This window comes from Zychaea mexicana (genome assembly GCF_025766255.1).
Source record: "Zychaea mexicana strain RSA 1403 chromosome Unknown BDB00scaffold_34, whole genome shotgun sequence".
Classification (NCBI taxonomy): domain Eukaryota; kingdom Fungi; phylum Mucoromycota; class Mucoromycetes; order Mucorales; family Lichtheimiaceae; genus Zychaea; species Zychaea mexicana.
In genome coordinates, this window is record NW_026516697.1 from 292,848 (window position 1) to 315,134 (window position 22,287).

The window sequence follows — 22,287 nt, forward strand, 5'->3', positions numbered from 1 at the left end:
TGTGCATATATATATATATATACATACTGAGAAGTTTACATACATAGCATGTATTCGTCGATCACGTTATATAAATACGAGATACATACTGTACGTATTTTTAAAAGGCTTCTTCTGAAATAGACGCGAAAGTTAAGCATCATCAAATACACGGATAAGAAGTGTACTATTTCATCGCACCAGAAAGAACTCTATTAAATGCTTCAACATACAAATAGACAATAGAAGAGGTAAGAAAAAGAACAAGGGGGTATAAGTTATGAGCGGTATACTAAATGCTGATTGGATAGTAAGAAAACAAAACAAAGGAAAGAGGAGGGTTAGAGAACGAGGGAGAGGAAGGGTGAGGAAGATATGAGAAAAGATGGTGTGGGAGCTGCAATTATTTCATAGCTAAAAGGCAATCTGAGGTACTGATAAGACTTGCAGCGTCTGCTACTACTTCAGGTGGTGATGATGATGCTGATGACGGCGATGGATAGCATATTGCTGATCTCTTAGTATAATCATCGTTTTCGTCATAGTCGTCTCCATCGTCGCTATTGGTGTCATCGTCCAGTTCCAAATCTTCTACATCATCATCATCGTCAGCAATGATGGCATTACCTGTTGATTTTGAAAAAGAAAATATGATTAAAAATGATGTAACAGTTTAAGCGTATAACAATGGTGCTATAAAAGATAAAAGCTTACCACTCTCGAGTCCGACTATGGAAGATGGGGTTCCATCCATATAATGTACACTATTTCGATTAGATCGGCCTTGCTCATCATGAAGCATTTGCTGTAAACGACCGCTACTAGGACGGGGCCGTGGAATAGGCTGCGTAGGATGCAACGGTCCTGAGAGATACTCGCTATGTCGATCAACATCATCATCGTCGTCGTCTTCTTCTCCTTGAGGATGGTGTAACAGATGATTCTGCTGCTCCTCATCTTCGTTAACATCAGCCGGTGATGGAATCAGTAATTTGTTGCTTTCATAGGTATCGTTGTTTGTCCAGAAAATATACTCAAACTCGCTCAAGAACAGGCTGAAGATGCCTGCAGGTATCTGGAGTGTTGGCGAGAATATGATACCAACATTGCGTGCGTTCATTTTGTTGGTATCGGCATATTGGATAATTCGAATAAGATGCGCGCAAAGGATTCGAAGAAGTGTATAGTTGGCGAGTGGTAGCATGGATACGAGTCGACCAAGTTCCTTGATTCGCTCGTCACGATCCACTAAATCTATATATCAAATCAATTAGAAAAAAAGACCTCCTTCTTTATCACGTTCTTTTTTGTTGAAATGAAAAATCGTGGACATGACACTTGCCAATAACAGGAAGGAATTCTTTAAGCAGGTCAAGAGTGAGTACATTGCCAGGAAGCTCCCGGAGCCATAGTTTTAGAAGACCGGCAACTGCATGGATGTCGTGGTACTCGTCTGATTCTAGCAGGTTGATGTCGACGTCTTTTTTTGTTTGGCAAAAATAAGTTGATTAGACACTCTCTCCTTTTTCTGTTATCCTTCTCACTTGTTTACCTTGGTCAAACTGCTGCTTTAATGATTTGATCTTGACGGCACTTCCGCTCAATCGATAGATCCCTTCTTCTTGGGTTGCATTTTTCGCTTCAAGGTACTCGATGCAGCGGTAGACAATGGCTGGCAATTCACACTTGTCCGAAATTCTAGAGATACGGATGGCCTCTTCCAGCGGAACACCAAAAACGTGCGGTTTCTTTGCCTTGTTGCCGTTGCCATGTTGCGACGATGGTGATGTAGGCTGTTGATCCGCTGATGAATCACTCGAATTGCGAGTCAAAAAACCGCGGATACTATTTGTGGATGGCATGCTCGTAGTCATATCGCCTGCAAATATCTTCTTTGCCCAGAACGTTCGTCGATTGCCCTTTTTCTTTTTGCCATCGCCTCCAATATCTCCCATGCTAACTGTTGAAGCTGCTGCAGATTCATGACCATCATTACTCAAGGACCCTCGTCGTGCGGAAGAGATTGTTGCTGTAGCTTTTTTGTGGACAGCGGGGAAATAAGCATGGTCCATACTCGATCGCTGTCGGAGCGGTGGTCGTTCAAAGACAGGCACAGTCTCTGAATCACTGAACGGAACTGCAGACGAGTCGGCTGAGTTGGACCGTTGGGGATGATAATAGGGTGGTGAAGGAATCATGCTCGCGAATTTTTTGTTTTGGTCAAGGTCACTGTTGAGTTGGCTAAGTGGCATGGCCGAAATAGGCTTGATATCGTCTTTGGATACTTTTCGTGAAGCTGTTGGCGACGTAGCGCGGGATTGATTGTGGTGACGTGTTGTCGATAACTGCTTGCTTATACCGACAATATTGCTATTACTGTTGCTGTTGCTGCTATTGTTGGCATTATTACTGTTGTTGCTGCCACCACTGACTTTACAGCTGGCAGGATCCAGTAGTGTAGTAGGTGATCCACCTCCACCCCAGTTGAGATACTGTGTCAGTGCGTCCACCCACTGGTCTCGCTCTTCATCTGATTCGGCACATAGCAAATGTCGGTTCACGCCACTAGTCGGCGACGAAAGCTTCTTGGGCTCAACTATGAGAAAAGCATGTCGCATCTCAGCTGATGTCTGAGTATTTGACTGTGCATGTTGGCGAGCTATTTGCGTGTCTGGAATATGGATTGTTCCTAATAGGGCGCCATCTCGCTAATCGAGATATGTAATTTAGTGACTAGATATGAGTACAGGGTGAAGGTGGGCAGTAGCAGGAGCATTCAACACATATATAAATATCACTTACGCTTTCATAAAACCGTAGTGAAGGACCGTCTAGAACAAAGTATCGAGTCTTCCATCCACCACCAAAACTTTTTCCTCGTTTGGTCAGATACCCCTCCTTGCGCCCTGGAGTCACCTTTTTATAATCAGCATGTTAGAAAAGGATGATCGCCATCATCAGCTGACATTGTCTATTTGAGAGTGATGGCTGTGTCTAAAAAGGGAGAAGAAGAAAAAAAGACACAAAAGGACATACTTGACAAGCATCATCTTTACGATCGACTCTATTTGAGCTTAAAAAGTCGAAAAGGGCAGACGCATTGTGCCATGGTACGCCAATCATATGTTGCAAATACTTTTCAATGGCCATCTAGAATCAAGGGAAAGCCCCCCCCTTGTTAATAAGAGCGTATTATAAAGAAAGAAATAATGATCGGCGCCTTGCATTCCAATCACTTACTTTTCTTTGGTCCGCTTTGTTTGGAGTATGCGTCGCGAACAGTGCCTTGTCGGGCAGTTTGCTAATTTTGCCTGTTCTTGGACGGCTTTGTGATTTCAGCTGTCAATAGCAAAAAGTTAGCAGCCATTGCATCGTAACATCGTAGTTTGTTTGTTTGTCTGTTTACCTTGCTATCCAGGGCCAGGAAATCGGAATATAGCTTTTCGATACGCCAGAGTTCTCTCGCCATATCATCCATGTCCTTGCGCACAGAAATGGTGAACAATATTACGCCTTTTCCTTTAGTATTGGTGGTGATGTTAGACCCAAGGACCTTGACGTTGATACCAGCTAATGAGTTTTCCGCAGAAGAGTCGCCGTTGTTGCTGATTTGTGCAGCTGCCTTTTTTTGCGCCGTCGAGATGGCAGGCTGAGATGATGCACGGCGCACGTGTCGATGCTGATGCGGTTGCTGTGTTTTCTTTTGATGTGCAGGTGGTGATGGTGGTGGTGGAGGAGGAGGAGGAGGAGAAGGAGCTGCTGGTGGCCAAAGCCACGGGTCATCACTGCTGCCATTACTGTTGTTGCTGCTGCTGTTAGTGTTATTGTTACGTCGGTGTACTGACACCTTCCAAACACCGTCTCGTTTCTGGGACTCTTGGTATCTGGCAAACAGCTGCGCGTCCTTATCCATGATGGCATTTACAGGCGACGTGATGACGATAGTCTGGTCACTGCCGGGCGAGATGGGTCGGCTATTAGCATGAATAGAGGCGGTGGCCACCGGCAGTGACGAAGATCGGACCGAGACGTCTTTTCTGCTGCTGCTACTGTTGCTACTACTGCTATTACTACGACTCTTGCTGTTGTTGTCACACAAACTATCGACACGATGCGGCGTGTTATCCTCTTTTAGGTGCTGCCGGTAAGGAGATCGGGGCGGAGGTGTTGGTCCTTGCGGCTGTTGCTGAAGAGGATGATGCGGATGATGATGCTGGTCATGTTGTTTCTGAGGACAGCCGTTGTTGCTATTGCTACTGTTGCTGCTACTGCTGCTATGACTACTACTGAGCATAACGACACCGTCGTCATCCATCAAACTGTCACACCTGTCATGTTGTACAGACGGCCGCATGGCAGTAAAAGCAGTAGGAGCAGTATTAGTCGAATCCTTATAATTATTGTAGCGAGTCAGCAAGTTGTCCCGGTCGGCTGTCACTTCGGCTAACGCCTTTTGAAGATCCTGAATGACGAGTCGTTGCTTCTTAATGATCTTCCATAGTTTGTGCTCATTTCCATGAAGCGATTCGGAGGTGGAGTGGGTGGTTGTAGTGGCAGTTGTCGCTGTCGTCCCGGGCGGATCACTGCTATTATTATTGGCTGCTGACGCAACTGTTGTCGCCATGATTTATCATACGTTGTATTATTTAAAAGGAAGAACAAAAACAGAAAAAGAGTGATTAAAGAGAGAGTATCAGAGAAAGGAGGGGGGGGGAACGTAAAGAAGAAACCCAACCGAGAGTTGGAGAAAGAAAGAACAAATATTTATGTTAAGGGGTGGGAGTGGACAAGAGAGGACACAGGTCCACTCCAAAATGTCTTCTTTTTTTATCGGTCATCCCACTATGGCTATTACATACCTGCTGTTTGCGCTTATCTTTCTGATGTGCATGCAAGCAAAAGCAGCAGCAGCAGCAGCAGCAGCAGCAAGGCCAAGCAAGCAACATAATGACACGCAAACCCATCGTCTTCTTATAAATGACATAGGAGAACCTTTGTATAAAAATGGCAAGAGTCTCGTTTTTGGGTAATACATAACACGCCTCAGGTCTATGATTTTTAGGTCGGTAAAGTGTCCATAGCAGTCCCACCAGGGAAGTGTATTTTCTACTATCGGCACTAACTGCGAACAGCCCTCGCTGATCTGAGAACAGCAACAGACACACATCATTTGACTCTTTTTCCTTCCGCTTCTATTGCGTTTTTAGACGATATTGTTTCAATCTGCACCAATGTCTCCCCATCCCGGAAGCAAGTATATTTTTCTTTCACTGCTAAAGCACAGACACGGAGAAGCCCGGGGATATAGAAAAGTATCGTTTCTGCACATTTGATATCCTCACCTTTCCCCTCCCCCAAGAGAGACACTGTAGGGTATGTCCAAGAGTAAGATAGCAGTCTTTAGGAAAGCGAGGGATAAGCTTCATCTTTCTCTAAATTCTATTATATAACAGGCTCATATATGTATTATTAGGTGTGTGCGTATGTGTATATGTATTAGGACAGGATTTAACATAATTGCAACGCTCTATTGCAATATCAAACCTGCTGTTGTGTTGTTTCATGTACATAGGACACGAAAACATCCCCATCCCTGGGGTAATGATAATAATAATAATATGCAAGTGGAAATTGGTGATTATATCATTTGCAATGTTGTGGTGTGCCATGTCTTTGTAGTATGCGATAAGTGTGTGAAAACGAGAGAGCGAGGGGTGAGGGCTGGGTGGACGGGAGGAGTTTCTTCGTGTATATGTCGGTTCTGGATATAGGGGTTCAAAGAGCAAGGAGAGCATCTCGAAACTTGTGCGTGTTATACAGGATCGGCTTAATTGTTGAAGCATAGAAAATCGCTATGTATGTAACGTCAGATTCGTATGACACATTTTCACGTACACACACACACACACACCACGCCCTATATCCATGCACATACCACATCTGCAGCCATTCGTTTTCTCGTTCGTTTCTGACAAAAAGATTGCGCATTTCCAAGAAAATCCAAACCTTGAGCCAGTGCGGTGCGCTTCCATGTATTTGCACATCCTTGACGCCTTCTCTGGCTGCCTTGCCACGATCCTTGATACTGTAATCTCGCAAAACAGGGAGAGCGCTCTTGAACAAATCCAGATCTGGGTTCAACTGGCGACCAATACCTTCCAAAAGCATGATGCTGACCACGACGTTTACAAAGTCGCCCTCCAGCTTCACGTGGTGCGCGCGAACCATGTTCATTGCGTTATGCAGCAAACTTCCGATTCGGACCGCTCCCAGGTTGAACGTATTCTGCTTCAGACCTAGAATAAGGTTCTGCATCCTTAGCGCAAAGACGTCCGGATCAATCACAAGCTCGGGTGTGCGACACCGCGCTACCATCAGCTCTCCAGCTCTGTAGCCGTCAAATTGGGCAATTGCCTGAAACAAGTCTAGAAAGTTGCGTCTATTTACGCCGTTCAGCTCATTCACCAGTCCTGTATCGATGAATACGAGTCGTGGCGAATATCCTTCGTCCTCGAGTGCTAATAACTCCTTGTGCATTTCTGCTGGATCGTCGCGTACGGCAAGAATCCGCTCAACAGCAACCTCACCGTCGTCTTTCAAATACCGACCCATTGCCCTGGACCAGGCCCGTTGAACGGGATGATGGGCTTTCGGTTTGTAAAACTTGATCATAATGTTTCCAGGGTGAAGATCGGCGTGCACAAAATTATAAAATATGAGCATATGCTAATAAGAAGAAACCATAGCGAATATGAAGTCAGCTCATTAATGAAAAAAAATAAGGGAGCCAATAATATAAAAGAGAAAAAAAGCCCTTGTTACCAGAAATGCATTCAGCCCTGTAGCAAAGCAGAAAAAGTTAGCATTCTGATTTCTCCCATTTTCTCATCAAAAGATACAGCAGTTAATAGCTATACTTGCCAATATTCGCAATTTGATGATCATATACAGGTGTCATATCATCATTCCCGCTTTGCTTCACGTAGGCTGCCTGCTCCAGAAACGCATTCAGAGGAATACCATTCTCGTATTCCTCAATCAACATATCCTTGGTCGTGAATGCCATTACAGGCTTTGGAAACTCGATATCCATTGAATTCGCAAATAGCTTGTTGAAGCGCTCTAAATGACTTGCTTCGACGCGCAAATCCAACTGATCTCGCATCATTTCTCCAAAAACATGGACCTCATCCGGTAAGGAGATCCAATGCATAGTGGGTATCAGTGTTAAGGCCTTTGCGAAGAACTCCATGATCTTAAGATCACGATGTACAATCTGGCGTGCCTTGGGATGCAGTACTTTAATCGCTACAGAGGTATGGATATTGATCGGTTTGCCATCCAGGTCCAGTGTTTGCACACAGTCGGGTGTGATGATGTTGTCTTCAACCAGAAACTGCTCCTTCATGTTTCGCACCAGGATAATCGGTCGTACCTTGGCCTTGTACACCTGAGCAATTGCACCCACACCGAGAGGAGTTTCGTCCAACTCGCTAAAGATTTCATGAAGATCACGTCCAAACGCCTCTTTAATCACTTGACGCGTATGTGAGAATGGATGTGGGTCGACATGGGAGTGAAGTTTGGAGAGACGTGTGCATAATGCAAGTGGAAAGAGGTCCGTGCGAGAAGCAATCCATTGTGCTAGCTTTTCATGGTATATACCATATTATTGTTTTAGATATTCTTCTTCTCATCTCACTTTTTCCGGCACAGACTCCATAACCACCCTATACTGTTCATATCGCCCGATATACATATCCAATCCTGCTTCACTGCATACCTTGATAAACGTAGGTCCAGCCCGCTCCATTTGTCCTGCAAGAAAATCATACCACCAGAGCGTTCCTTTCCGTTCATCCTGCTCTTCTTCTACGCGGTGTCCAATGAAGACAGCCGGTGTGGCCAGCACCACCGGTGCAAATATAATCACTATATGCACTAGCCGTCGAAGAGTCAACAGTGGCTCCACCACCCAATCATCTAATATGCGTAAAAGGTCACGCAGGAATCTCTTGAATTTCGATTGTGGCAATTCTGCAGCTGCCGATTCCAGCTCAGAAGGTGTGGGACGCCTCGGTGGTGGTCGTGGTGAAAACTGGTGACCGTTTGCTGCATGCTCTTTGGCCGATGCTGTTGTTGCCGTCAAGGGAATGGAGCACAACGCCGGAGTCTGCAAGAGTCGGGCAGGGAATGCGATAGTGGTCTGTCGTTTTGCATAACTTGTTGCTGTTCGTAAGGTGACGCGAATATGGGGCGGGCTTTCATAAGTCTTAGCAGAGGCTGACCGAATTGGACTCCATGCTGAACAAACAGGGAGTCTTCTTGTCAATGCTGCCCTATACATGAAAGAGTTTTTTCTAAGAAGAAAGGATTTATTGTTATCGTGAAAGATCTAAAGGATTGCGGACAATCTATACCACTTGCCAGTATTTTAGACGCGGACCTCCAATAAGACAGCTCATACCTTCTTACTTGCCGAATGACTCAAACGTTCCGTCATTCACGGGTCGCTCTATCCCAATTTGGAGAATGACAAGCCATTCGTACCCCACTATAAGACTATGTGGAGCTTTATAAATCTTATAAAAAACATATCCACACAAAGAAAAAGAAAACAAACAAAACAAACTGTGAGTATGTTAATGTTTTTTATGCAAAAATGACTAAAATATTACAATCAGATTTCTTATGCGTCCTGGTGCCCAAGCTCCGACAATAAGGTATCCACTTCCTGCGACATATCATGCTTGGATTCGTCTTCTTTGTTACTTGACGGTGAGCTCATGAGCGAAGGAGAGTGTTCTTGCGGTGTTTGTGATGATGATGATGGATGTGCCGGTGACGATACGTTGGATGTGGATGTGGATGGTGAAGGAACTGGGGATGCGGATGGTGATGATGGTCTATATGTGGTGCTAGGTGCGGTCATTGTACTATGTGCCAGCTTCTTGCCTTCGTTGAACAAGTTTTCAAACAATTCACGGCCCAAGCTCTTTTGTTGTTCGCTCGCCAATTTCACAAGTCGGAAGCTGGTAGAGAAGCCACTATCGAAAAACATTTCTAGACACTCGTTTGTGAGAACAGCCATTCTAAATGAGGGCAAGCAGATCTCAATGGATGGTTTTTTTTCCTCGGCTTCATGTAGTAGAAAAGCGTCTAGTTCCTCCATGCGTTTCTGTATGGATTGGATACCGTCGTGTCGTCCAAGACCAATGAGTTCGGCAAGTTTCTCTGCGTTCTTTTCCTCGTTGGGTTGTGTTCCGCGCAGGATATCAGATTGTTCAATGCTGCGTATTATAAGGTTACAGATCGCGTCCCATGCAATGAATGGATCTTGTTGCATTTGACATAGCACCCAATAGAGTTCCTTGGCCATGCATAAAACATCTGCATTCACCAACTTCCCATCCTTGTCTTGGTCGTATAATTTAAAATAAAACTCAATTTGAGACATCAAGTCCTAACAAAACAATTACAAGTCAGTCTTCTCTTTTCTTTCCCAGCATGAATACATGCACATTTTAAAAAGTTGCTTTACGAATAAAGGATACATACCCCATGCATAATTTCGCTCAATCCAGTCACAGCGTCCTGAAACATGATGCCTTGGTGATCCTCAGGTTTGATGTTAATATACAGTCGTTGGGTAAACTGGAGTCCAAGTGTCCGCATATAACTCTCATTGGCCGATTCATCATGGAACTTGATCTTGGACCATGTTGTAAGACTGTTGAGCAATTCTCGAAACGTTTCAATATCCATCGCCCCGTTCTCGGTATTCCGTCCTGTCTGCTTTGCATAGTATAGGACACCAAAGAATTTGTCATAGATGGTGGAAATTTCTTCTTTATCAAAACCTGCCGTATCCTTAATATGTCGGATAGCCGATCGTTTGGTATACGATTCAATACCGGCGATCACTTTGAGTTGATTTTGTCGACGAAGCTCCGTTACGAGATCATCGGTCACAATGGCAAACTCACGGTACTATTGTGTTTTGAAACTAGCTGGATTAGCTCAGTGCTTTCTTGTTTTCACGTCGGAAATTGGGCGAAAGGAAAAGGAAGACTTACAGCTGTCAGCATAACTTCATTGAATTTCTGTGATATTTCAAGTGTTAGTTGTCACGCTTTTTACTTGGTCAAAGAGGAAGAAAAAATCCATACCGTGAGTTTTCGCGCTCTTTCATTTCGGGAGTTTGGGTTGATGGGTATATCCAACGATGTGAAAAAGTGCTTAAGGATGCCGAGGAAAGCGCCATCATCTTTAGCTTTTAATAATTCATCTCCGTTGAGCTTCAAAATCGCTATTATGCAGTCAGCAATAACAGTTAGCAAGATCATGTTCACATATTCCTATTAATTATAGATTGTACATACCTAAGCTAGAGACATAGAGAATCCAAAGAAAATGCATATTAGAAAAATGGATATCAGTATAAAAGAACCTTTTCGTACTATTTACCCTATTTGAAACAGTATCCGTGGGCCTTCCATGAACAAACAGTCCAGCACCCGGAATGCGAATAACAACGGCATTGAGTTGACATATAAACTTAAAAACCACGGTAAGCATGCGACCGACAATTGTATATCTGTTTTCTTTAAATGGCTCCATAAAATCGGCATAGTTTTTTCGACGAGCTGCTCGAAGATAATTTGATCCAAAAGTGCACCATACATGGATGTGCTGTAGTAGCCAGGACACATCCGATCTACCAGCACATTGAGGGTCCAGAAAGCCTGCTCTTCGCTCATATAACTGTATCATTGAGATATCAGTACTTTAGCATTATCCTATTTCATAAGTATAGACGAAAGCAATGGATCACTTACATCAACAGAGCTGAAGTCACTATATTCATCGCTTGGCAATATCCAAGTTCAGGGTTCTGCCACGCATATGCAGTTAGCACGCGTCGTAACCGATCGATGCCTTCCGGTGTTTGGTATGCTGCATACTCAGGAAGTGAGCTTTGTAGATATGTACATCAAAAACGTAAGTACAGAATCAATCACTTGATAGTAGACATAAAACAGGATTTAACGCAGCGTACCGATTCAAATCCTTTTCAATTTCTTCTGTAGATAAGGATGACTGTCCTTCATATGTTTTGAGTACTTCTTCATAGACTCCTTGATTCGTCGTACGAAGATAGACCGAACCCGAACACACTTCCCATAGTTCACCTCGAAGTGCGTTTGGCAGGCCAACACGTACTAGTTTACCAAACGTTGGAAGTCGTACCATAGTCAAGTTTCGACCATTCTCTACATATAATAAAGAATATTGATTAATGGTCCACTTCCTCCTCCTCCTCCTCCTTCTTCTTCTTTTTCTTCTCCGCTACATATACAATCAATTACCTTGGAAATACTTTTTCCAGAGTTTCATCTTGCTTTTATCTTTAGCCTTTCTCGCATCACCAGGGTATCCAAACTGTACACCAAGTCCACCAATAGGTTCAGTGGTAACATCGATCAATTTTTGTTCTTCATTCAGTAAGTTTTCTGATTCGCATGTTGCTAGAAACGCTCCCAGTTTTTTCATGTTGCCGCGATGATGTCCCAGCTGTTTACCAAGAACACCGCAGAACTGCTCACACGTTGGTTTGTGTGCCTGAAAATAAAATCCAAAGTTCTTTCCATGTTACCAAAGAAAAAAAGACTCCTCTGTGTATGACGGAACAGAAAGTCACTCCACTAACATGTAAAAGAAAGCATCCAACTTACGTGTAATTGAAAGACGTGCTCCATACCATGCCACGTCGTTACCGAAAGTGATGTTGCATAGGATCCAGAGGTGAGCCGCTCAACTCGCTTGATCGTATACAATGGCAAAACGACTGAACAAACAGGAAGATGTTGCTGTGGTGGGGGTTGCTTGTTGATGGATTCAAACGATAAGAAGGATTCGGATAGGTAGACATGACCGGGATAGTAGCTATTTCCCAAAATCGAGGTTGGTATGTTGCCACTTGTGTAACCGACCTGTATTTCTTTCAAAAGCAGTTTTTCGTCAAGTGGCAATTTGAAGTGTAGACACAGGTCAGTGTTGCGTTTTTGAGCTGCCAGGTCATGTTTGAGCGGGTTGACGAACAATCCAGTACTGGACGTGGAGCTTGGTGAACGATCACTGCGATCACGTTCAGACGCTGGTGAGAGAGATGGGTCGCTAGCACTGGTAGATTGACCTGGGGCGTCACCACCAGCATTTCGCAAGAGGCGAAGTGTTGCTTGGCCTGTCAGCTGAACAAGCAGGTCATATACCTATCACGCACGCATACACCATATACCAATTAGCTAACAAGCCAATACAAGAAAGCCTCTTATTTTGTTATCCTGTCAAGCCATGCAATTATCCATACCTCGTCCCTTCGAAACATATTGCTAAACAGGTGTTTCTGAACAGTTGTGTATGATTTAGTAACCCAGGTCTTTCTTTACCCAATCTTTTCCTTTGTTGCCTGATTCTCGATACCTCTTCTTTGTCCTTGGTAGTAATCCGTAAGCTATCGGCAAACATGTTTCGCTTGGAATTTTCCTTGGATATATCCTTGATATTCTTGAGTTCAATAAGCTGCTTCTTTTCGACACCGAGTAGAAACGAGTAGAATCCGAGATAATTCTCACTGATATAGAGCCATCCTTGTCTACCATTCATGGCACATGAATAATCTTTCATCATGGAAATACAGAGAGCGTCAACTTAAAGTTTCTTTCTGACTTTTTACCAAAATAAAAAACAATTCCAACAAGCTTACGATTAACAAGACGTTCGGAAGGTGGCACGTCAAACAGCTGACGGAACGTTCGCGATGCGCTCCGAACTTTTTCGTCTGACGATAATTCATCCGTGCCCGTGTCTATTTTCAAAAATTTAAAGGAAGAAAAAACTGTTAGTTCAAGTCCAAGGTAATATAGCGTGTTATACCACACTGTAAATGTATGCGGGAGTTTACATTGCTGCATAAACCCATACTCTCAATGATGATGAAAAAACACAAACACCAACGTCTTACCAATTGTGGTAACTATCATGCTAATTTTCTGAGCAACCCACTGTTCCTTCTCGAAAGGGTCGTCTATCGTGTCAAGTTCCGGCATCATGTTACGCTCTATCCATATCCATGCTGCCTCGATAACAGCTTCTGTCTCTCCCACAGCAATCTGAAGGCAGTTGGTATTGATATCTCGTTGAAACAATATCCGGAAAGGAGGTTGCTTGGTATCGAAACTTGACATTGTTGCCAACAGTTACAATAAGTTATTTGTTAAAACCTCTGGTTTAGGTATCCTACAAACCTTAACCAGCTTGAACTTACACATTGACAAGGGTACTCAATAAACTCTTGAATATCGGGTTACCCGGCGCATGGGACTTTTGCAACAGAAAATTGTCGACATGTCGTATGGTTACCCAGAAGGGTGTTAAAGTAATGTCTGTTGGTGACGGTAAGGTGAACACCTAACATAAAAAGCAAGAGAGAGAAAACCCGCCATTGTATTTAGTTTGCACACGAGCTAAATATCTTTCCCGCAAAACTCAAAGAAGAAGTGGGTTGTCTCCACTTACATTACGGGGAATCGAAGCAGCTTGTTGTAAATCGGGTGTTGACATTAAAGTTTCCTGCAACAAAAAAAAAGTACCGTGCTTTCTAACTTGCTGGTTGTTTAAAACCGGTTTCCGCCTTTCCCGAAAAGCCGATACTGATTTTTAAGGCGCAGCAAAATCGCACAACGTGTTTCGTTAACAGTAAAGCTGAGATGTAATGTTGTTTTGTAGTATCGATGCTACGCTGATCTACAGCCAAGTGCTACGGATTTTGGCTGTTTCGATTGCTCTTCATTGCATTACATGCAGTAAGCTATTTTCGCCTTTGGTATTACAGCATACACACGTACATACAAGGGCGTGCGTCGTTGTACAGCAACAAGTACTAAGCGCATAATAGCAGTAGAACGATATATGTAGTACGATTTGTCTTAATTTATCACATAGTCTGTAGTAGTGCTATTTTACATGAGGTCATAATACCACATCTCTCACAGTACTATATTGCTCATACGACAACATGGGAGATAGAATGTATGTCTCATGATGATGGGAAAAGATGTAGTCGTCAACAACTACGAAATAGTAGACGGATTCTAGTTCACATACGGGGTCCTTGAAGACGGTTGTAAGGCACGCTCAGTGAACGAATGGTCTCAGTACTCAGCTATGTAGTAAAAGGTTGGAAACATATATACCGAATAAGATGAATCATTGCTTATTAAAATCCTATTTATAAAATCTGTCAAAAAACAAAAGCTTACTTCTTCCTTGAGCTGTCTGTATATAAAACCAGCCTTGGCCTTCGGTGCCCATTTCAATGCGAGCTTCTTTGCAGTATCCAACAGCTCGTTCTCGGGGCAAATGATGTCAACAAGATCATGTTCTAGAGCTTCTTGCGCATTGAAACGGTGGCCTTGCAAGACCAGAGCACGCAGCGTCTTTGGCGTTGTCTTGTAGCGAAGCAAAGCGTTGAAGCCTGGAGGAAGAGGTGCTGGGAGATCAATTTCATTCTATTATTATACCCGTTAATACAGTACAATCCATGAATAATGGCAAGAACGATACTTTAGTTTCATGTAGGACAAAAAGGGTCCTAATAAATTACCATGCACATATATCCACGCTCGGTGCGCATAACACGGTAATCTTTAAAAACAGTACATGAATTAATAACTGAGTCAGTCAAAGAAAGAGAGTGACGTCTGCAAAAGGATAAAAGGACCGCTTATATGCATACCATGGGCCAAAGCAAGCAAGCAACCACCAGCGAACGCGTGGCCGTTGATAGCTGCCACAGTGGGGATAGTAAAAGTTAGGAGCTTTTTCACCATCAGAATGTAGTTGTCCATAAAGGGGAGGTACGAATGCGCGTGTCGGAGATCGAGTCCGTTGGAAAAGAACTTGCTATCGCCAACAGTGACAAGAGCCATCTCGGTAGGCTCGGTCTGAGCGAGAAAGTCATCCTCGATTACTTGAAGGGCATATAGGATCGCTTTGCAGACTTTGGTGGTGAAGCGATTTTGGTTGTTGTGCAGGTGCAAAATATACAATGGGCCTTCTCGACGGAGAGTCATATAATGCTTATCGGTGGATGGTAAAGCGAGTGGTAAGCTAACGCTGGCCATGTTGTCTTTTTTTGAATCTCTTGATACTGTGGAGAGTGTAAGGTAGTAGTGAAGTGCGTGAAATACAACATTTAGGGTTTATATATAAGGCGCGCCTAAGATTTCCCGCTGACAAACCGTGAATGCGCATCATTTTTCCTCTGGCTCTTGCATGCATAAGCTACCATCGTCTACCACATTATCAGACTGTGAAGTATTCCTTCATGTCCCCATACGCCACAAATACTGGGAAGATGGATGATAACAACCATTCCTTTTCTATATTTGGTAAACGTAGTTCAGGTCATAATACAGTAATCGTTTTTCATGTTTTAGCAAAATTTGAATATATGCTACGGTATCATAGTATCATAGTGAGCGCCTACGTTTCATCTTAGTGTGAGCAGCATAAAGTTTTATTTGACGTTCATTTGCTTGGTCCATACTTGTTGTTGAAGATGACAGGGTCTACTACTGAGAATCATATGCGTTAGTGATTAACAAGTTCTAGGAGCGACTGACGAGTCCAAGAGATCAAGCAATACTCGGTTTCGAAATATACGCTCCAGTGCTACGAGGTATACAATGTTGCATATATATATCGATCCCATTCATATACGCGGGAGAAATCCTGGCAAGCTCATCCTAGTTCCTTTGCATTTATAAGAATGCTGTTGCCAGGTGCTTTCCTTTGAGTTCCCTGGTAACACCATAGTCTCCTTCCCACACAGACACACAGACACAAACGCACTAGTGATTGATGAACATGTAGTTGATTTTATTTCGACATGAATGATAAAAGGAAGCCTACCAGTTCATTCTCCTCCTTTTTGGTTTGTTTTTTGCAATTCTAAAAGAGTGTATAAACTGGAAAGGGCTTTTGATGCAAATCCCACAATTGATGTTTTGAATGATAGAAAGAAATGATAGAAAGAGAAAAAAAGGAGAACTCGATAAAAAGCAAAGTAGTAACGGATCTGACAATACCCCTTTGGATAAGCAGCATTGAACTGAGGGAGCCATCTCCATTTCTCTTTTTGTTATGAAGAAAGTATTAGGCGAGGGAAACGAGCGATAGCGTGAGATTTAGCAAGCATAGCTATTAGTAGTTCCAGAAAAAAAGATAATTACAGTCATTAACACAAATATTTACCACAATGCATATATCATCCTTTCCTTCTTCCCGAAAAGAAAAAAGGCTTACCGCTTTGTCCATTCCCGAGCTACACGATCATGTTCTTCACGATCATTCAGATATTCCTGTGCAATGCTGCCAACAAGTGGATCATCTACATACGATTTATCCCATATATACATTTGTAGCATACCACTTGTTAGAAATATTCGATCTTTTATATGTCCTCTCCATCGACACCAATGATTATCCCACAAAAAAAAACTTACGAGGATTAGCATCGGTCAGTAGAGAGCAGATGGACAGAAGCACTTTCGAGATTGTCAATGCAGGAGACCAATTGTCTTTGAGGATATCCAGGCAAATGGCACCTTGGCTGTTGATGTTGCAATGGTAAATACGGGTTCTGAAGACGACCTATTGTGGCACACATGAAAAAAGAAACGGACATCCTCATTGTAAGTAAAGGGAACTATTTGCTTCCTTTTAGAATTTACCCCAGACAATTGTCCCCCATCCATCCCATACAACTGCCTTTTTTTTCCCTCCATTGGATTCCAATGACAATTACCTTTGGTGGTTTGAACGGATACTCTTGGGGAAAATGCACATCCAAGAAAAAGATACCACCTGCATAAGGTGATCCAGAAGGACCTGCGATCGTCGAAACCCACTCGTACAAATTATCACCTTTTGGTCCAGCACTGCAAAGAAACAAAAAACATACCATATCAATACATTATTCTAGAACAAAACTCATATTCCAAATTTTAAACAGAATATAGTATAAACATTACCTGCAATTAGCGGGAGGGTCCAACGAGATCTCTGCTAATTCCTTGGAGATGCTGATTTTTTAGTTTAGTTTGGGGGTGTAAGGTTATAGAGAAAAAATCATTTAGTCTCTTTTTAATATTTAAAAGAAAAAAAGTAAAGGGATTATTATTGTTTTATACCGTTTTGCGCTGCTGCTCAAGGATTTGCTAGCGTCTTTCTTTTTAGAACTCATCGATGAAGGTGAGGACGATTGTCTTGTTGAAGGTGAGGGACGACGATCGCTGCTGGTCGATGACGTGGCATTTGTGGTACCGTTGCTAGTAGTCACTTCCGCAGCTGACGGTCCGGCGTTATCATTGGAGGTGGTAGTGGTAGTGGTGGTGGTGTTGGTTCTGCTGCTAGAACGAGTTGCGCGTGTAGAACTCATAATTCTTTTTGGAGAGTATCGTGTTTGGATAGAAAGAAAAAGTAATGAAATACAAGGAAAAAGCGGTATAGTGAACGTTTTGTACTTTGCTATTATTGTTTGTAACAAATTTATGTTCTGATTTGACGAGGAGGGGAGAGAAAAAAAAGAGTTGAGGTTCAAAGCAAAAAGAAAGGAAAAAGAAGTCTATCAGGGCCTGCCTTATATATAAAAAAAATAAAATATGAAAAATCTATAGCGAGGAAAAAAAAAAAGCTGTGCTGAGAAAAATTGGTTTCGCGCAAAAGTGAGCGGGGTTTTCAACCGTGACGCGGTTACTCTTTTTCGACGCGACTTGCTCAATTTTCGTGTCATGGATAATCACTTGTTGAGACACCAAACTTGTGGACACAAGAGAGGCAAAATGCTACATCTTTTCCCAGCGATGCTATGATGAATGATGCTTAGATTACCTAAGAGCGTCGACAACAAACTGTACTTGATGAACAAAGTCTAGTGACGTTGAATTGTATATGTTCCATTGAAACGACAGGATTAACCCTCTCTTCGTTTTTGGATCCGCTGTCGACTTTATCAAATCCTAGAATCAATTTTCCTGGTTCATCGCAACGAGCTTTTCACTTTTCATGGATTTTTTATCAAAAGTTCTTTAGAACGACAACTATTTAGCGCCATCCTGCGGTATTCACTGGAGGTCTTTGACCCTGTTGAGGTGGCGGTTGTGGTTGTGGTTGCTGTTGTTGTTGTTGTGGAGGAGGAGGAGGATAGTAATATTGAGTGGATGGGGGTGCGGAAGGTGCGGATACTCGATAATTGTTATAGTCATTTGCTGCTGCTGGTCGTTCAGGTGGATAACTGGTCGCGGTCTGTGGCGTGCCTGGCTGGGGTATGGATGCAGGACGAGGTGGAGCAGGATAGGAGGGTGGCGCTGTTACTGGTGAGGCTTGCGCAGGTGGATAGCCCGATTGCATTGTGGTGGGTTGCTGCTGCATGGGAGGTCGTGGCATCGCAGGAGCAGCCGAGGGTGTAGTGGACGGTGGTGGATAGGGGGTTGTTGGTGCCTGTGATGATGCCGATGTTGGCATGGCTCCCGGTGGATTTACTGGTGGAGGTGGAGGTGGATACGCAGGTGCTTGCTGATATTGTGGTGGTTGTGGTTGTTGTGGTTTGGTTTCCTTTTGATCCTGCATTTCGGTCTTCTTCTGATCTTTCCTCTCATCATCGAGGAATTGAGCTAAACACAATGTGAAAAGTTGTTTTTTATACCACTTAGCGCCGTCTCCTACGGTATTAACTTTTATCGAGTGAAACACATACCCAATTCAGCCGTAGACAAGTTTCTATATGTTTTCTCTACTCCATTGTGTGAGCAAGATATATATAACCGTTAGATGCATTTATACAACAGTAGGTCAATTGGTAGATATTTTACTTACCAGTAGCCTCGCTCGAAGACACCACTTTTCCATTAATAGTTCCACTCTTTGTCTTGCTCGCCTGAGTCAAGGAGCCAATAACGTGATCGATCATATCTCGTAATTGGTTCATTTGATCCTTCAATTCCTCATACGCAGGTGCAGCAGCTGGATCTGCTGTTGTTGTCCCAATAAACGCATGCTTTTCCTGTTTTTTCATTGTTACTCAACCAATAAGCATAACACTTAGACACACACAAGCAACTCATTCCTCTTTTACCTTGTCAAATACAGTCACTTTTAAAAGAGAGCTTTGCGATATAGCATGATTGACATCAGTATCGTCTAATAGATTGCACTCGTTCGTTAGAGAAAAGAAAATAAACCTCACGCACCAACGTTCTTGACATCAAAACAGCAATAGATTAAATATATACCTGTCATGCTCACCAAGTCACCCTCTACAAAGTTGTTGTTCCAAGAAGTTAGTAAAGACAGCTTATCGCTTGGTAGTAGTGATAGTTAGCAGCTTATTCTTTACCATCGTCTGTGTACTTTAAAACGATATTCTCAGGATTTGAAAGCTCTTTCTTGAACAAGCGATGCATCATAAGGCAAAGTCTGGTATAAAAAATGTTAGTCTTTATCCTCGGTTGCCACACCATTCGGTCAACTTACTCGTCATAGCTTGGTGCCTGATTGATAGGAATGCGACGAATATCATTGCCAAAGCGACCTAAAATAAGCACATAATACACAGCACCAAAAAGCGATTAGACATTCGCTTGTGGTTTTTTCCTTTTTTTTAAAAAAATTTACATTTGACGATAATGTCGCCAGAAACAATTTTTCGAAGATTGCTATAGTCTTGTTGAGGGTAACTCATTCTTATAGCAAAAGAAGACAACTGGTGGAAGAAAAAGGGTGGGTATGTTTTACTGTGGGGGGAGGGATAGAAGGAAAAGGAAGCTAACTGCGCATGAAAAATGAAGGCGCTGAGACTCTTTTAGATCCTATGTCACGTGGAAGATTATGGGCACCGGTTTCGGTTGAGTGAGGAGAAAAGAGAGGATAGGGGTGTTGTTGGTGGAATGTGCCACTGGTTGCTATGCCCACCGCTCATGCTTCGTCTTGGTGCATCGTCCTGTTGTCCTTGGAAACGCAATACTGATTGATGCAGCGCAAAGCACCGTTCGCACACTTTAAATTTGCCACACCGCTGTTGCTTTGGAATGGGCGAATGGCAGACGGGGCAGTTCTTGCTGGTTCGACATGCGTTGGCTCTTATTAGTGCGCATGCGCACTGGAGACGCTCTGCCAAATTACTTTTAATCAATTACTATGGTTACTCTGCAGCCTGATGCTCAACAAAAGTGTTTGGAAACATATCATTTCATTCTGCGAATGGCAAGTTATTTTTTTTAACACTGTACATGAGTCATGAGAGAAAGAAAGAAAAAGAAAAGGTATCAAACTATATGGATGGAATGAATTATATGCGATGAACGTTGTGGTGGAAAAGGGGGTTACGCGGGGGATACAAGAGATGTAAAGAAGGAGAAGAGAACTTTAACTCGTATCCATATCATCTGCTGTGGCCATTTGTTTGGAACGCTCCTTTGTCTCTGCCATTTCCATTGCCTGATCCTGCTGTTGTTGTGGCTGTGGCTGTGAATGTTTTTGCTGCTGATGACGGCGCGAGGACTGCGAGCCTGCAACGCCCACCACACGTAAACGCTGAAGCCACAGTTCAGCACGGTCGATGGTATCGGAAAAGACAGAGGAAACCGAGTTGAGCATTTCAATGGACTCGTCACCAAAGGAAAGCAGCTTAATCGACGTCTCATGCACATGTGCGGGCGCAGCATGTGGACCAAGCGCTGGGGATGCTGCAGGGGAAGCTGTGGTAGAAGTGTTTAAATTCGTCCAGCGTTTGGGCAGTTCCAAGATGTAGACACGCACTGCGTTTTTGGCCTGTTCGGGAAGGCCCGAACCAGCATACTTGCTGACTACGTCGACGACCTTGCGCAAGGTGTCGACAATTTCTCTTTTGACGGCGGAGAGCGTCGATGTGGATGGGGTTGCGACGGCTCGGGATTTGCCTTTCTGTGCAGCTGATCCAGCTGCTAATGACACTAAAAAGTTGCGTACAATGTCCATCTGTTGCTCAATGTGTCGAGTGGCATACTATTTATATCCAAAACCTTTGTTAGGCAAAAGATGATCGAATGGTGGTAATTAGTAAGACGACTCGTTTTACCTGCAGCCACGATAGACAGTAACGCAGACACTTCATGCTTTCTTCACTGATCACAGCAGCCGTTGTTCCAGCAGCTGAGCCTGCGTGCATCACGATCTGCTGCCAGCGGCTTCGTGGGATGGGTTGCGCTGCATGGCGCACAGTGGGTGATTTGGGTGTTACGGTATATGGCCGGTGTGGTGAGGTGGAGCGTGAGGTGGAGCGAGATCGAGATTTCTTACCAGCTATTGACAAAGGGAATGTGGGGGGTCAGCTGTTTTTCATTCATTTTGTCTCGTTGCACTTTGAAATGTACATAGGAACACATACGCAATGTGTCGTCACGTGCATCATCAGCACGACGTCTTCTAATGCCTTCACGAAGAGGCTCGTAGCTCTCGTTCAAAGAAGCGCGCGCAAGGGCACTGGCCGCTGCCAGCGCAGCCTCGTCTTCTTGATCTGAATATCTACCATCCACCTATGTTTAATAATACAAAATTAGCATCTTTATTTACCCCTGAAAATGGGAAAATGCCATGGTAACCTGAACGCAAGAAATAATTACCTCGGACGACTCCGACGAACGACGACCCAACTTATCATAGATGGGTGCCGCAAACGACTCGACCATTTCTACGCCATATTTGACTACACCGTTAGATTGTTTTGTATTTTCATAGGCACGCAAAGCTGAATTGACGATGGGAAGATCGGACATACGATGCACAAAATGTCGCTGAGCGTGAGGGTTGTGAGGAGAAGGATGGTGATGATGATGTGTTCGAGGGTGGTGGTGGTGGTGGTGATGATGATGGTGGGGGTGGTGCTTGCCAAGATGGTATTCGTCCTCTTGGCTAGTGATCGACGACGAGTCGCTCGAGAATGAAAACCGTGAGTTGGACAGCGAGGACGACGTGGGTGTTGGCAACGGAGAGCTGGGCGAGGTGGAAGGCGCCGATGGGTATGTCGACAATGGTGGGAGTGTGATGGGAACTGTCTTGGCTACATAAACAAAAGGACCACGTGCATTAGCTTTTGAAACGCCGTTGTTGTTTCATGAATAAAATAATGGTAATGTAGATACGGTACCGTTCGCCATGTCGCCCAATGCCTCTGCCGCTAATCTCACGGCTGGATCGGTGTGGTCAATG

At 43.6% G+C, this 22,287-nt stretch overlaps 8 protein-coding genes across 8 annotated transcripts; all 8 read right to left on the minus strand.

Moving 5' to 3' along the window:
* Positions 1-156: 156 nt before the first annotated feature.
* BDB00DRAFT_928826 (uncharacterized protein) lies at positions 157-4,948 on the minus strand. Its single transcript, XM_053128940.1, has 8 exons — positions 3,386-4,948; positions 3,220-3,318; positions 3,016-3,129; positions 2,782-2,895; positions 1,532-2,687; positions 1,316-1,459; positions 694-1,233; positions 157-606 (listed from the first exon to the last, which is right to left on the minus strand). The coding sequence occupies exons 1-8, from the start codon at positions 4,601-4,603 to the stop codon at positions 383-385; spliced, it is 3,609 nt and encodes a 1,202-aa protein (XP_052979960.1). The 5' UTR covers positions 4,604-4,948; the 3' UTR covers positions 157-382.
* Positions 4,949-5,520: 572 nt separating this feature from the next.
* BDB00DRAFT_363052 (uncharacterized protein) lies at positions 5,521-8,497 on the minus strand. The gene is made up of 4 exons (XM_053117086.1): positions 7,763-8,497; positions 6,901-7,627; positions 6,802-6,818; positions 5,521-6,705 (listed from the first exon to the last, which is right to left on the minus strand). The coding sequence occupies exons 1-4, from the start codon at positions 8,324-8,326 to the stop codon at positions 5,755-5,757; spliced, it is 2,259 nt and encodes a 752-aa protein (XP_052979961.1). The 5' UTR covers positions 8,327-8,497; the 3' UTR covers positions 5,521-5,754.
* Positions 8,498-8,668: 171 nt separating this feature from the next.
* BDB00DRAFT_883036 (rab-GTPase-TBC domain-containing protein) lies at positions 8,669-11,532 on the minus strand (the record flags this gene model as incomplete). The annotated part of the gene is made up of 9 exons (XM_053128198.1): positions 8,669-8,713; positions 8,831-9,442; positions 9,538-9,969; positions 10,149-10,288; positions 10,362-10,366; positions 10,447-10,743; positions 10,818-10,955; positions 11,039-11,252; positions 11,349-11,532. 9 exons carry the CDS (start codon positions 11,530-11,532, stop codon positions 8,669-8,671), a joined length of 2,067 nt encoding a protein of 688 aa, XP_052979962.1.
* A 515-nt stretch (positions 11,533-12,047) lies between these two features.
* On the minus strand, positions 12,048-13,435 carry BDB00DRAFT_363056 (uncharacterized protein). Its single transcript, XM_053117087.1, has 4 exons — positions 13,004-13,435; positions 12,716-12,847; positions 12,350-12,634; positions 12,048-12,251 (listed from the first exon to the last, which is right to left on the minus strand). The coding sequence occupies exons 1-3, from the start codon at positions 13,224-13,226 to the stop codon at positions 12,405-12,407; spliced, it is 585 nt and encodes a 194-aa protein (XP_052979963.1). The 5' UTR covers positions 13,227-13,435; the 3' UTR covers positions 12,048-12,251; positions 12,350-12,404.
* Positions 13,436-14,137: 702 nt separating this feature from the next.
* On the minus strand, positions 14,138-15,164 carry BDB00DRAFT_883037 (ClpP/crotonase-like domain-containing protein; the record flags this gene model as incomplete). Its single annotated transcript, XM_053128199.1, has 4 exons — positions 14,138-14,203; positions 14,301-14,549; positions 14,645-14,685; positions 14,777-15,164. 4 exons carry the CDS (start codon positions 15,162-15,164, stop codon positions 14,138-14,140), a joined length of 744 nt encoding a protein of 247 aa, XP_052979964.1.
* Positions 15,165-16,343: 1,179 nt separating this feature from the next.
* BDB00DRAFT_787800 (ubiquitin-conjugating enzyme/RWD-like protein) lies at positions 16,344-17,482 on the minus strand (the record flags this gene model as incomplete). The annotated part of the gene is made up of 5 exons (XM_053120733.1): positions 16,344-16,432; positions 16,548-16,695; positions 16,850-16,982; positions 17,076-17,126; positions 17,235-17,482. The coding sequence occupies 5 exons, from the start codon at positions 17,480-17,482 to the stop codon at positions 16,344-16,346; spliced, it is 669 nt and encodes a 222-aa protein (XP_052979965.1).
* A 500-nt stretch (positions 17,483-17,982) lies between these two features.
* On the minus strand, positions 17,983-19,431 carry BDB00DRAFT_362764 (uncharacterized protein). Its single transcript, XM_053117085.1, has 4 exons — positions 19,335-19,431; positions 18,919-19,242; positions 18,800-18,835; positions 17,983-18,716 (listed from the first exon to the last, which is right to left on the minus strand). Exons 2-4 carry the CDS (start codon positions 19,115-19,117, stop codon positions 18,148-18,150), a joined length of 804 nt encoding a protein of 267 aa, XP_052979966.1. The 5' UTR covers positions 19,118-19,242; positions 19,335-19,431; the 3' UTR covers positions 17,983-18,147.
* A 733-nt stretch (positions 19,432-20,164) lies between these two features.
* Positions 20,165-22,043, minus strand: BDB00DRAFT_362622 (transcription factor Opi1-domain-containing protein). Its single transcript, XM_053117084.1, has 4 exons — positions 21,702-22,043; positions 21,467-21,614; positions 21,158-21,381; positions 20,165-21,084 (listed from the first exon to the last, which is right to left on the minus strand). The coding sequence occupies exons 1-4, from the start codon at positions 21,852-21,854 to the stop codon at positions 20,467-20,469; spliced, it is 1,143 nt and encodes a 380-aa protein (XP_052979967.1). The 5' UTR covers positions 21,855-22,043; the 3' UTR covers positions 20,165-20,466.
* Positions 22,044-22,287: the final 244 nt, after the last annotated feature.